This window comes from Malurus melanocephalus, unplaced genomic scaffold (genome assembly GCF_030028575.1).
Source record: "Malurus melanocephalus ecotype Western Australia unplaced genomic scaffold, MMel_1.1 scaffold_1, whole genome shotgun sequence".
Taxonomy (NCBI): domain Eukaryota; kingdom Metazoa; phylum Chordata; class Aves; order Passeriformes; family Maluridae; genus Malurus; species Malurus melanocephalus.
Genome location: NW_026623233.1, coordinates 6941102 through 6955540, shown reverse-complemented (window position 1 = coordinate 6955540; position 14439 = coordinate 6941102). Strand labels below are relative to the sequence as shown.

The following is a 14439-nucleotide window of genomic DNA, read 5'->3' as shown; positions in this document are numbered from 1 at the left end:
GAGGAGCAGCCGGAGCCGGGGCCGGATCGCGGCGGCTCCCGCGGAGCCCCCGAAGTTTGCGCTGCCGGTGGAGGCGGCTCTGGGCCCTCGTCCCGCCGCTTCCGGGGCCCCGCCGGGCGGAGCGGRSCGGGCCKGGCCGGGGAAGGGGGCGGGAGCGGCCGCCGGCGGGGAACCCAGCGGAGCCGCGATGAAGAAGCCGGACGGGAAGGTGGTGCTGCTGGGGGACATGAACGTGGGCAAAACCTCCTTGCTGCACCGCTACATGGAGMGGCGCTTCCAGGAGACGGTCAGCACCGTCGGCGGCGCCTTCTACCTGAAGCAGTGGGGGCCGTACAACATCTCCATCTGGGAYACCGCGGGTGAGCGCGACCCCGGCACGGGAGGCGGCACGGAGGGGATGGGGCCCGGCCCGCGGGCTCCCGGCGGAACGGGGCTCCCCGAAACTCGCGGGGTGCTTGCTGCCGGCCTGTCCCTCTCCTCCGGGTCCGGAGAGAGCGGCGCTGCCCCCGCCACCTTCCACGCTTTGAAATGTCTCGGGCTTTCTTCTCCACAGTTTTGGCTCGGCCCTAATGCACGAGCTGATGGGAARGATTGCGGTGAGCTGCCCTCGCTCGGGACAGCGTCGCCTTTCCGTCCAGCGGGCGGGAGATGCAGAGGTGACTCCGCGGTGTCCCGGCGGGGCAGGCCGGCGCCGGGAGCCCTGCCCCGCAGCTTATCGCCTTGTTTCGGGACTGCCCTACAGTCAGTGCCTGAAGCACAGGGTTTGGTGGCAGGACAAAGTCTGAAAAGAAACACGATTTTTTACGAGCCGTGAGGGACCTTACAACTGCTCRTCCACGGTATTTTTGGAATTGCTTGGCGATATGTGGATGTGTAGGAAAGATTGCGGTGCCTGTTTGCTTTCTTTTACCCGAGTAGATTGCTACTGATTGCAAGTTCAGGCAGGAATTAGAGAGGTTACAGGTACTGTCCATCTCTTCTCGTTGTGTGCTGCTGAGTTTGACATGAGCTGGTGTCACACTCGGACTGCCAGACGCTGTGTCGCTTGCCAGCCGCTCAGACGTGGCGTTCCCTTCCCCGCAGCGGAGAGGAATCGGCGCACAGAGAGCAGGGCCTGCCGGCAGGTTCTGTCTGGGACAGCACAAAGGGGCTGTCTGACCCAGTCTTATGGCAGGAAGCATCTCCGGGATGCAGGAGTGAGCSTGGGTTGTGGTTTGGAGGAGGAGAGCACAGACCGGAGAAGGTGGCTGAGGTCTAAGTTATATGAGTGTCTTGCTCTCGGTTATTAAGTCAGGAAACTCCTCTCTGTCATGTAAAGGACCAGAATGTCCTGCAAAATGAAGTCAACAGACACCCTTGCCTTTAAGTTATTCTTTGGAAAAATGATCGTGTTAAATTTTTTTTGGTTTTCATGTTTCCCTGTAAAAAAATTGATTAGTGGCGACATGAAGAATTCAGATTATATGTCCACGTGAAACATGTGGAGCTGCAGCATCATGCAATATTCCAGTTTCCTTTTGATGAAATTTGGGAGGGAAGTTCATWTGCTGTGTCACTTCATGTCACAATGTCGTCCAAAATGGCTTTTCCTGTGTCAGGAATTGAGAAGAAGGAAGGGGAGAAATGAAACTGCCAAAGAGTTACACAGAAACACTTTCGGGAAGCGCAGAGAGGAGGTGCTTCTGGCCTTTAGTAATCTATTGCTATCATGAAAGCTCTCTTGGAGTAGCTCTGTTTTAAATATACTTTCTATGTTCTCTGCTGGGTTTTTTTTTTTTTTAATCTACTTTAATTTTGGGATTGATGTGTGTTACTGTGTGGAGTCTCTCATGGGCAGTTGCTGCTTGTTTCTAGTAAGCCAGACCTCTGTGGGTGATTAGCACTGGGCTTTATTTAATAGAAAAACTATCTGTTATGGTGAGATTGTTCCTTGGTAATTTCTATTACACCCTTCTATATTTTTTATTATACATAATAAGTCCCTCCAAGGCTTGGCTAGTGGTTTTAGAACCCCTTTTTCCAGTCAGTTATTCTTATTACAGTATTTTATTCTGTGTTAATTGAGGAATCAGGTTACAGTTGTATGTGGGCTCTGGAGAGCTCCAGAGGTGGATTCTCCACATGCCAGAAGAAGCACTCAGGTGATACCTGTCCCTGGACAATGCAAGTGCTCAGAGCTCAACAAGCGCTTTCCCAGTGGCCACAATTCCCTCTTCCCCCTGCAGCAGGGCCACTGCCAATGCACAGCACTGCAGTACAAGTTCCTGCTGCTCCTCAAGGCTTGGCAGGRCTTCAGGAGCAGAACTGTTGAAGCTGTAGAGCAACAGTTGAAAAGTGTTGCAGTATTGTAACGGGGCGGCATAATACATCTTCCTCATTCTTCTCTGTTGTTGGAGTTAGCACTGAGCCCAGCTGTCTCCTCCCTKGTGTTTCAGAGGTAGGCAAGGACTCTTGCACTGTCTCCCTGTTCACTGGTGCTCTTCAAGAATCATGGAAGTTGCCAAAACTGGGCTAGACTCTTGGGGTCTGTGGGCTTTTGTTTATTAACAGCTCTCATTAATCTTGGCAGAAACAGAAGCTTCCAGGGCTCATATGTGCTTTCTGCTGTCCTGGTGAAGAAGTAAGGGACCTAGTTGACACTGTAACTCTGGTGTTAAGTCACAAGGGAATTCAAAAGTTGCTGTTATTTATTATTGTTTTTTTTTTGGTTTTTTTTTGTTTTTTTGTGTGGACCTTCTGCTTTTGCTGGCCTCAATGTGTCTGGAGACACTGGCCTGCACCTCTTATCTTTCTGTAGTCCCATTGTCTTATCTCTTCTAGGTGGGTACCAAGTAAGCTTGGAATGTGTAGTAAGGAGGAGTTTAAAATTTAGCTTTTTTGTCTGTTTATTAACCTGATGTTGCTAACTACTGAATTCTTGTGAAAAAGTTTTAGGATTGTCATGTATAGATGCATTGTTTTCATTAATTATGGATGTATAGATGTATAGAGAAATCCAGCAAGAAACAGTCATCCAGGAGATTTAAAATTCTTTAGCACRACAATGACAAAAACATGGATCAAAGTTTGCACCCATCCCACCTAACTGAATACTGAGTGCCAGCTCAGAATGTCTGTTTTAATGCCTCAGTAGAACTTTATACAATGTATGATGTAGAAATATGGAAGATTTGACCTAGAAAAATTAGGGGGTGCATGGTAGTAACTACTGTACTAGTTCAATGCATAATTAARTAAGGTAAGCTGGAATACATAGATTTTTAAAAATATTCTCCATTCATGTTTTATTTAGTATGTGAATGTATGTTTATTTTTGTTGTTGCACATTGGCATTGTTTTGGGGACTGTTACCTCTGTAGAAGTCCCCTGTATTTTGCTTGCTGTTCTGATTGTATGGTTATGTGTTTTTTCTAGTATTGGTTAGGCATTTGGCTGTAACAACTTAAGAATTAATACACTGAAGCTTCATTCCTGTAATGTTTGTGCACAATTAGACTTCAGTGATTGATGAGATCACAAAGTGATGTTTGTGCACAATTAGACTTCAGTGATTGATGAGAATATCTGTAGTAGTGATGATCGATCAAAAATTAAGTATGCATGGATACTAGTACTAAACAAGTTTAATTGCTGATTTTCTGAATTATTTAAAATGYGTGTCGTTTTCACTATCATTCTATTGATTTTGCATTACTTCCTGATATTTAGACAAATCTTGTTTTCCTTGGAAGAATTATAATTGCTTACCACAGTGCTTAAAATGTGCATTTCTGTGTTGTTATCACTCATTAAACCACAGTGTGYACACCTGACCTGTTCTACCAAGTTAGGTTTGAAGTGTAAATCAGTTATTCTAAGGAGAACTCTTCTCTTAGCTGTACATTCACACCCCTCCTTATCTTATCAGCTGAAAAGTCAGGTGCTTAGTCTAGTCGAAATCTTTTAGRTTCTTATCCACAAGCCATGTAAAATTGGTGTGCAGAAGTTGTCAGACTTGACTGTTTTTTATGCAAATCCTCATGGCAAATAGTTCAACGTTTCCTGTTTTCCAATTTGATGATTATGAGAGAAGTTATTTGGAAGTTGCATTCAACTCAAGGAAACAAATGAGCCACAGATGTAGGAATTCTTGGGAGAAGTATCATATGCTTGCCATGTTTCAAAACTCCTCTTTTCCTAGCCATCTGCTTTTGGCTGTTTCTCCATTGCTTGGATAGASAGTCCTGTGTCTGACCTAGTGTGACTGCTGTTGTATTTGTGGTTGGTGCATAAAATTATTTACTCCTTATATTCTGATGCGGCAAATTTCATTTGTTTGTTTCCTCTTTGGATCAGTTAATTCAATGGAACTAAAAAAAAGAACATAAACTGAACCAAACAAAGAAACTGTACACTTGTACCATGTTTTAAAGAACTAGTTTGCTGGAGACAGGCCTTGTCTCTAAGGCATTTGAGTTTATGCTTTGAGACCTTTGTATTAGCTTTTTTTAAGTAGTATTTTTCTGAAACAGGAGAGTAAGCAACAACATCAGCGAGAAGAACTTGCTCAAATGAAAGGTTAGGGGATTGGATGCTCAGGATGTCACAGCTCTCTCTATGTATCTATAAATTTCTATATATATCTGTATGTGTATATATATATATTGTAGGTGGTGTTGACAGCAGCTGTGGAGTAAACTGAAACTTCCTGTTGGATGCTGATGGCATGTAGCTCTGAGCTAGCATGTAATCTTTTATGTCTGGCAGCACAAAACCTGAAATTTTGAGGGTCTTGGTCCTATTCCACCATTAAATCTGGAATAATAATGTGTGGCGGCTACAACTAATGATATTGTAGGAGTCTTTTGGTTGTTCAGGCATGTTTCCTGATGCCTTGGTATTTCAAAAGGTAAAGCTGTTTTTTTATGTTAGATTCCAGTCTCTTTAAGTTGGCGTTTGTTCATCTGACGGATAAGTGGTTTCTTAACCCCAGCAGCAAGGCTTCTTAATTATTRGTGGTCATATCCCCTGTGTTGCTGGCTTAGTATTAGAGCAGCCAACTGATAAATGAAGGACCAGTATTTTAGAAAGTTCACATCAGGATCCTGTAATTAAAGTTTTAAGAGGCTGAGTTTTGAGCTTGCCAGCAGATACTCATACAGCATTATAATGGGGAAACATAAAGGTTAACTGGGAAAGCAAACTTTCCTTCTTTTCCTTCCTTTCATCTACAGCTATCTGTCAACAAGGACTGACTTGATTATTTTCTTCTGTGAATATTCAGCGATTCTTTCATATAATATTTTTTCAGCTTCCACCCATTTATTTTTCACCTGTGTATATATTTTCTTTATTTTTTTTTTTTTTACTTGTTAGAGCTAGTATAGTTAGGGACAAAGGAGATAAACATAGCTGTGCCTTGGGTCAACTGCAGTGTGTCTGCTTAATGAGTGCTTACATCTCTTGTGACTGCTTGGCTGATATCTGATGTTATCAGTGCTGGTGAGCACGTGTGAATTGCTCACAGCTTCTGGTCTTTGCTTGCTGGGGTTTCATGGGCTGCAGTGCAGGCAACTCACTGCTCAGTGTGCTCAGCTTTCTCGGGCAAGGTGTGAATGTCTAGCTGGTGAGATGTGTTAGATTCCCCCTAGTAAGAAGGATTAGGTTCCTCCCTTGCTTAGTTAGGGTTTGAGGTTTTTGTGGCTTTGTTTTTTATTTTTTTGGTTTTTTTTTTCGAATTTGTCTGTGTTGATGAACACTTCCTTGTGCACACTGAATCAAAGTATGTCTTGAGCGGAAGGGGACCCGTAAAGACCAATTCCATGCTCCTTACAGKTTTACTTAAAAGGAAACCATTAAACCATATGACCAAGAGTGGCTTCCATAAGCTCCTTGAGCTCTGACAAGCTTGGTACTGTGGGGAGCCTGTTCCAGTGATTGACCACCYTTTCAGTGAAGAATCTTTTCMTAATGTCCACTCTGAACTTCCCCTGATGCAGCCACATTCCGTTTCTTGGTAAAGGCAGTGACCCAGCTTAGTTCCCAGGGGAAACCAGGGATGGGATGTGACTTAGTCCTGGGAGTGTGAGATCAGCCCAGGAAGCTGGAACCAAACCTTCACCTGTGTGTCAACAATATACAAACTGGCAGTAGGTAGGCAGGAAACATGGTCCTCTGTCATATTGAAACAGAACAAAGAAAGAGTAGGATTTAGGTGATGTATTTTCCTCACAAGTGAAGACTGGTAGTAACTACTTTGTTTGATATTTATTCTGCATTTGGCTTTTGGGAGTAGAGGATTACAAGTTTGTTGCTGGTAAGTCATGGCTTGGGGACCAGTTACCACCAAAAGTCTTCGATTTCTTTTTTTCTTTTTTCTTTCTGCCTCAATTAATTGTTCATAATTGTTGTATGTAAAACAATGATGACTGAGGACCAGTACCTCATACACACATAGCGTGGCTTTGTGGTTGTGAGACACTGCACTAGATTACTTTTTTTTTTTTTTGTTTTTTATGAATGTTTTCTGAAAAGAGCAGAATAACGTGGGAAGTGATTAAAAATATGAAGAAATAATGAACTGCATGAAGAAAGTCCTGGAGGAAGTTCTATTTTCTGTGTCCAGCAACTTAAAATACAATGATCCACAAGTAAACTCATAGGTAGCATAGTCACTGCAGCTGAAAGCGCTTTTGTATGCAAATTAAGTAAAAATATGGAAATACCTTGTCAGAGGGAGYTGTGAGAAATGCATATAAAAAAGAAACAGAAGACAAAAGTAACAATTTATTCAGCTATGGCTAACTCACTTTATTGGAAGTGGAATTTTATTTCTAATGTGTATTTTTAGTACTGACTTGCAGAAACAAGCTAATGGGGAGGTTAAGGCACCTCGTGAGTACTTGATGCAGGCCAAGATAAATGTGCTACCTTCTGGATTCCAGCCCCCACATTAAATCCCTGCTTTGCCTGTGGTGTTTAATAATAGTGTGCAGAGTGACTGTGCTGTTCTGGCCTGAGTGGGAAACTCCTCACCAGTTCAAGTGGGATCCYCCTAAGTAGAATCAGTGACCTGAGATCTGTGCCTGGAGAAAGCTGTCCAGTGTCATGCCAAGGTATTGTGGCTTGGAAAACTAGCAACTTCAGTGTCYTCAGAAGGACTTGAGGAGTTTGTTCAAGTTCTTGAACTGATTGAATATGCCATTTTTTAAAGGCTGGAGCAATACTGAGAATATTCATAATGAAGAGTTTGTGCCTTTGCATTCTTCTTTCCTGGTTACTGAAGGAAACTGGTAACTATATGTTGCAGATGTGTCTGTCAAAATGGACTTAACAGCTGAAAGTTTAAATACTGACTGTCTGCTTTGTGACAATACTGAAAATGTATGAGGGAGGGAGACATGAACAAGACAAATGGTTAGTAAAACAGTGTAAATGCAATGGCAAAGCTGCTGACAAGARTTGCAGATATATGGACATTCATCTTCCTGGTGGATCAGGAGTTGGTAGGACATACTGTAGAAAATAAGGGTGTCTGAGAACTGGAGGATTCACTTCAGTGAAGCTGGTGTCCTAGAGGGTGTATGCAAAAGCATAGGAATTCTGGGCAAGTTATTAATGCCCTGTTGAATTCCTCAGTTTGACTTTAGTATTTGTGAAACGTACACCTGAGCTGTCTAAGAAACAGCAGCTCTTTCAGATTGAGCATGAGGAGGAAAACACAGGGCTGGGATGGGATGTTTTTCCCAGTAGTTCTCTATCTAGCTGAGTAAATGGTGTTGSACAGAACAGCAGAAAGCTCCGTAAGCTGTAAGATAGAGATGAATGTGTACAGAGTAACACAGATTGTTTCAGTTGTGTGGGGTTTCTTTTCCACTGGGATACCAGTCACATTCTTTAATGAAAAACAAACAGGTATTTAAAATTAGTATTGTTATGTGTAAGTACCTGAACTTAGGCRGTCAGGGTATTGGTGATGTCTTTCTGTTAACTATGCAATTAACTTTTACTCTCATTTGGAAGGAAGAGGACAATGGTGCTTGAAATACAAGTGTGGGGCAGGTACCTGGCTGCTAGTTGTTTTACAATTACTACTTTGAGCGCTCATGTAAGGTAAGTACATTTCTGTTTTCACCTCAGTACATGCACCTATGGTGACACAAAAGTCAAAACCAGGGAGACTCATAACCAGCCTCACAGTGCCTTGACTGAGCTTCTCCTGGTACTCTATAGGCTGTTTTAAATATATTTATTTCACACTGCAGTCACATTTATATCTAGATGAATTGTTTGCTTTACTGCAAACAATTGCTGTCTCATGCTGAAGCCACTGGCCATGTGAGCTTCCAAGGGGCATTGTTTTAGGGTCTGAACTGAAGGTACACTGAGTAATCCCTCATCTGAGTCACATTGTGCTATATTACAAAATATCCAGACAAGTAACCTTTGTTCGGGTCTCCATCTAGAAAGATGCTGAATCTGTGGTGGACRCATTTGGAGCCATTAAAAGTCATGAAACAGAAAGAATAATGATTTCCTTTCTTTCATGGAAACACTGGGTACAACATCCAGGAGGTTGATCAAAAGGCATCAAAGCTGTGATAAATTCCTTTCCCTGTGCTTGATTAACTGTAGTTTCATATTCAGTACCTGAAGATATGTCTAGGAAATGAGATTTCAGCTTGGTGATTAAACTTATGCAAGTGGTGCTGTTTTTTCTCTTAATATGAATTCTTAACGTAAGTAGTTTGCCATCTTACATCACAGGAGTTTCAGGATAGCTTCCTTTAGGGCAACAAACTCAATAAGCATACAAAATTTCCATACCTACCTGGGTGTGGAAAGAAATAAATCTGGAAGAGTGCTTATTAATATGGTTTTTTAAAGGGAGATAGATCACCAGATGTGTGTGTGAACCTTCTAGAATATCTTTCCATCTCTTAGGAAGCAGATGAGAATTGAAGTTGGCTTTGCATGGGCATTCATGGAAGCCATTCATGGAAGATCTCTGCCGAGAGCCTTAAGGCCTGTGTGAACTTGAATCTATTACTGTTCTATAGATAAAACAAAACCAGAAAAACRTGGATGTCCACTTCTACCTTTTCAGCAATTCCATTGCAGCAAAAATACGTTTCATCTGGTTTGTAGCATGGCAGAAACTTCATGTAGAGGACTCCAGGAGGAGAGACATTTAAAACTTTCAGTACTCGGGCTCAAATGTCATATTATGTATTAAAGCTTCTGGGTTTTCAGTTTTTTTCTGTTCCACCCCTTTCATAAATTATTTTGGTTTCTGTTTTGTTTCTTCTGTCATAGMAGTAACTTTTTGTGTCCTCAGTTACAGAGAATATGTCCTTTATCCCTTTTTTTCTGGTTTACCGATCAATGAATCGAAGACTGGAGTACTGGAATACTTTTGTTCAATAAGGATTAAGCATCTGATGTAGATACTTCTCCCTGTTCCCTCAGCCTTTCTTTTTAAATTTCTGATTTGAGTTTTTAGTCATATGTAATATTCAACCATATATATTTAAATATGTGAGTTTTTTTTTCTGAATTATGTAATTACCTGGAAAATAAGGGGTAGCTTAGTTAGACYTTCTAGCAAATGTTCTTACTGTAAGAATATACTAACTAGAAGGAGCAAAGAATCAGTTTGGGAGGCAGGGCAAGAGAAATTAATGTGTAGGACACTTCCTGAAGAATGTAAAGCAGCAGTTAAGTAGATTGAAACAGCCTTTAAAACAAAAGAAACATCTAAATGCTGCGTATGGGTGGTGTAATAATTGTTCTACATGGATTCAGCTTATTTTGGTTTTTGCTTAAGCTTCTGTTCCCAATCCATTTAACGACAGCAGTATAAAAACATACGTGTGATGATGTGCCCTGGCTGCAATGACCTGCAGTTGAGCTTCTGCTCCCTGCTTAWCTTTTCCTGAGGGGTTTGGGCTCACTGACTTCCCTTTCTGGTTGTGCAGTTACTTCAGTGATGAGACTGAAGCTTCATGCCTTGTGTTGTGAAACGCCTCAGAAATTCAGTTTCTGTTCTTCATGGTGAGGTCTGTGAACTGGACATATAAATCTGTTATTGCTCTCTTCTTAATTGTTGAAGRTAGAAATAAGGATCATGRTAATATTCCAGAGGCTTTTKTKKTYMWTTTYYMCMTMTMWYWTKYKCTCWMAAAAAAAAGCAAAGATTTTTTTGTTCATTCAGAAAAGGGAGAAATTATCAGAATCTGTAGCGGCTTATACTTACAAAAATAAAGAAGAAGCTGTATCTAGTTAAGTCAGCATCTTCCAAGCCTCATAAAAGAGATCATCAAATCTTGTGGTTTGCTGCTAGTGAGACTTAGGTATTTTAAAACAAAAAAAAATTCCCACTGATAAAATGAGAGCAAATTTTTTTTAAATTTTTTTTTCTTCCTGAAACAGGCTGTTGCTTTTTCAAAAAGTAAATTTCTAATTTTGTGATRCTAAAAATGTCTCAAACTTCTCAGCTCCTCCAACCCCTACTGGTATGATTACTTCTTAATTTTATGAGACTGTAAGACTGTTTTTGGGACATGAACTTTTCCTCCCACAGCAGATAGCTATGCATATGGCATTTGTATTGTTTCCCTTTTCTCTTTTCCTCTTCTAGTGTTGTGTGCCCTTTCCCCATTGTCCTGCTCAACTTCTTTTCTCATTTCAAGTTTTGGATGCACAGTGGAAGTGGAATAGYTGGTGTCTTGTCTTCTGTTTGAATGGCAGAACACTTCGTGACCTAGAGATACTGCCCTAATTATGAAAGAGRAGGATGCAGTGCAAGCAAATCAGTAAGCAGTTCCCTTTTTATAAGTACCTTCCCCTCTTGGCATGAGAGGTGAATGGGCAGACAGTGGACAGTGGTAACATTGCCTGTTTGGTTTAGAAATTTCAGAACTGAGTTGTTTRTGATTTTTAGTGGTACTCCCTTTGTACCAGTTTGGAGAACATTAATGAGATGAGATCTATTATTTTCCATGCCTGTTGTCTGATTACAGTTTCTTCAATTCTCAAATTAATGCCACTGAACTCTGGATACTCCATTTGCTCTTGAGTGCGTAGGCAGAGAARCTGGAAGTAGAATTAAAAGGGAGAAGTAGTGCTGGAAATGTAAAGGCCATCTGTTTATCTTAGTCAGCATAAGCGCTGAAAACCCAAGTCACAAGTCCTGTGATAATTTTATCTTAATCATATGAAAAGGTTTTAAATACATTCCCACAAAACCCAGGTAGCAGCACTGTGTCTGGCACAGTCTCCCACTTSTGCTACTTGCTGAAGGCAGCCCACRGGATAACCAGAACTGCCTCCTGCTTTTGACGGATAGCAACTATTTAGAAGTYCCCAGTGAAGATGATTTTAACTGAATAGAGGCTGATGAGAGTTGGTAAGGAAGAGAAGCAGTTGTAATTTTCTTCAAGGTTAATTATGCATGAATTCATTGCAAGTGTTCTTAATTGAGAACCTGCCTATAAATCATTGAAAATGTTGAAACAAATCATAATGAGTGGGCCTAATTTTATGTTCCGTGTTATTAGGATGGGTTTCTCTTCAGAAAAATAAAACAGTAGACTATTTCATTCAGTTTGCAAGGTCCATAGCCTTTATTTCTATACATTCAGCCAAGTTTAAATACTTTTCAAATTGTTAGTGAAGGCTGTTTTGAAGTTAAACGCAGTGTTATGAACTCAGGAGCTAGCATGKAGTTATCTACTACACCTCAGTTCCATTTCACCAAAAGGTGATTTGACCTTAAATAAGAGGCACTCACTGAGTAACTGCAAGGGCAGTCCAGCTGTGGGTACCTGCTATTGATGTGATGACCAGAACTTCCTGAAGCATTTTGSACAACCGTGTTGTATGTTATATGTGCAAAAATCTTTCCTTGCTTTTGAATTGTGACACAGAAGGTCAATTCTTACAAAACAGCCTGACAGCTCTCAAATGTTTTTTGTGAAACCTGGACTCTGTTTTTTGGAATGTGAATGTGGGATTTGTAGCTGCCTTTCCTTCCCCCTCCTCACCTAGTAGTGATTAGTGATGAATACCAATGTTTAGTTGCTGTCTTGCACTACAATTTTGTAAAAGCTAGGCTTCTAGAAGTACTTCTATTTCTCTTCTTTCTGTCCTCTAGTCCTAATCAACCTGAAAACATACTAGGATACATGATTTATGGAAATAGTGCTTGAGGTGCTATCTACATATGAGCCYAGTAATGAACTTTGTCTTCAGAAGGAAGCATGGCCAGTTTACCTGGGTCCCTCTCTACTGTGTAGTGCCCCAATGCTTGTACTAAACAAAGCTGTGCAGCAGCTGTGGAAGAAGGCAATGGTTTCTGGCTGTGTGGTTGGGTTGGAAGGTGAATTCCCAGGGATATGTGACCTTCCAGGCTGATTACTGAAGGCTAAAAACCACTTGCTTCTGGTGGCCTGATGCTGTGGTAGAAACGGCCTGGAGATCGCTGAAACTATCTAAATACTGAGCTTGTTGCAGGACCTTGAAAGCCTCTGGCTGGTGTCCTGGGATGGGCCTGAAGTGGAGCACTGAAGGGCAGTGCTGGGTTCTCTTGGCCTGTCTTTGCTGCTAGTGCTTTGAAATATTAATGGAAAGAATTATGATGAAAGTGGGGCTGATGGAAAATAGGTACTGCCATAGCTAATGCTCTTGTAAATGAATCTAGAATGGTTTGGKTTGGAAGAGTTGTTAAGGATCACCCAGTTCCAAYCCCCCAACCATRGGCAGGGATAACACCCACTTGATCAGCTTTCTCAGGGCCCCATCCAACCTGTCCTTGAACACTTCCAGGGAYGGAGCACCCACAGCCTCTCAGGGCAGCRAGCTCTGAAGCTCTCCTGTGGGTCTGTGAAGGAAAGCTAACTTACTGTGTTATCATGAGTGACTCTCACTGGGTGGATGTGCACTAAAAAGTTTACAGCTGCATCTTGGGGGTTTGTCTTCCTATACTTGGGATGAAGGGGATTGAAGACTGACAGCCCGAGAAACATATAATGTGTTCGTGGTTAAAGTGATAATATGGGAAAAGAAGAATGTTTCTAAAAGAGTTAGAATGGTAGACCATTTAATTTTATGTGTGGTTGTATACAAAACTGAATCCAAAGAGCGTCTGCAGTGAGTAACAATAAACTCTTTTTATCTTCTCTAAAATGTCAATGACCTTGATTAAGATGTTTTTTTAAGCTTATTCTGCTTCCTCACTCATAAAACGGTATATTGTACTGATTGGCTTGGTATGTATGTAGTTACCCTTCTGCAAAAACTCCTATGGGGAGTTTTGATTTTTAGCAAAGTGTCTAATGAGGAAGTTAAAAAACCTAACTCAGCTTAAAATAGGAATAAAGAATGAAGAAAAACAGGAAGAATTTCTTGTCTGTGAGGTAGTGGGCAGACAATGACTTAATAATTCTTTGCTAGGAGCTGGTAGGAATGCTGATGAGTGGTAGAATTTCAGAGTGCTTACTGAGATACATTTAGAAGGGCAATTTCATCTAAGCCCCAAGCAGCCTCTTGCTTACTCTGCCCCACTGGGATGGGGAGAGAACTGGAGGAGTAGAAGTGAGAAAAATTGTGGGTTAAGACAACAGCAGTTTATTGGGCAAAGCAAAAATTGTGTGTGCCAGTAAAGCAAAACAAGGAATCCATTCCCCACTTTCCATTGGCAGGCAAGTGTTCAGCCATCTCCAGGAAAGCTGGGCCCCATCATGTGTAAYGTTGACTTGGGAAAACAAGTGCCATCACTCTGAACATCCCCCACTTCATACTCCTTTCCTCCAGCTTYATGTGCTAAGCATGACACCATATGGTGTGGGGTATCCTCAGGTCAGGTGGGCCCAGCTGTCCGGTCTGTGTCCCCTCCCAATGTCTCGTGCACCCCCAGTGCTCTCATGGTTAGGTGATATCACAGAATCAATYAGGTTGGGAAAGATCTCTGAGATCAAGTCCAGCCTTTGATCTCCACCATGTCAGTYAGACCATAGCACTCAATGCTGCATCCAGTCTTAAACACCTCCAGGGACAGCCCATTACCATGTCCAATCACCCTTTCTGTGGAGAATTTACTCCTAAGGTCCAACCTAAGCCTCCCCTGCTGCAGCTTAAGTCTSTGTCCTCTTGTCCTGTTGCTGGTTACCCACRAGAAGAGGCCGACCCCCACCTGGCCACAGCCTCCTTTGGGGTGGTTGTAGAGGCTAAGAAGGTCCCTGCTGAGCCTTCTCTTCTCCAGGCTAAGCAATCTCTGCTCCCTCAGCTACTGCAGCTGACCAGCACTCCCAGGTCCTTTCCTGCTGGGCCACTTTCCAGGCACTCTKCCCCCAGCCTGKAGCATTCCCTGGGGTTGTTGTTGCCATGTGGAGGACTTGGCCCTTGTTCTTGTTGAACCTCATGCCTCTTGCCCCTTTGATCCAGCATGTCCAGGTTCTTCTC

The 14439-nt window shown here is 42.2% G+C and overlaps 1 protein-coding gene across 2 annotated transcripts in view; it reads left to right on the top strand.

Moving 5' to 3' along the window:
- Positions 1–14: 14 nt before the first annotated feature.
- Positions 15–14439, top strand: part of RAB20 (RAB20, member RAS oncogene family) — a 36754-nt gene continuing 22329 nt past the window's right edge. For both annotated transcript variants that reach the window (XR_008967045.1, XM_057390095.1), the window contains exon 1: positions 15–359. Coding sequence is in view for 1 of the 2 variants with exons in the window: in XM_057390095.1 (XP_057246078.1) it covers positions 188–359 (172 nt within the window). In the remaining variant the exon portion in view is untranslated. The remainder of the gene's footprint in view (positions 360–14439) is intronic.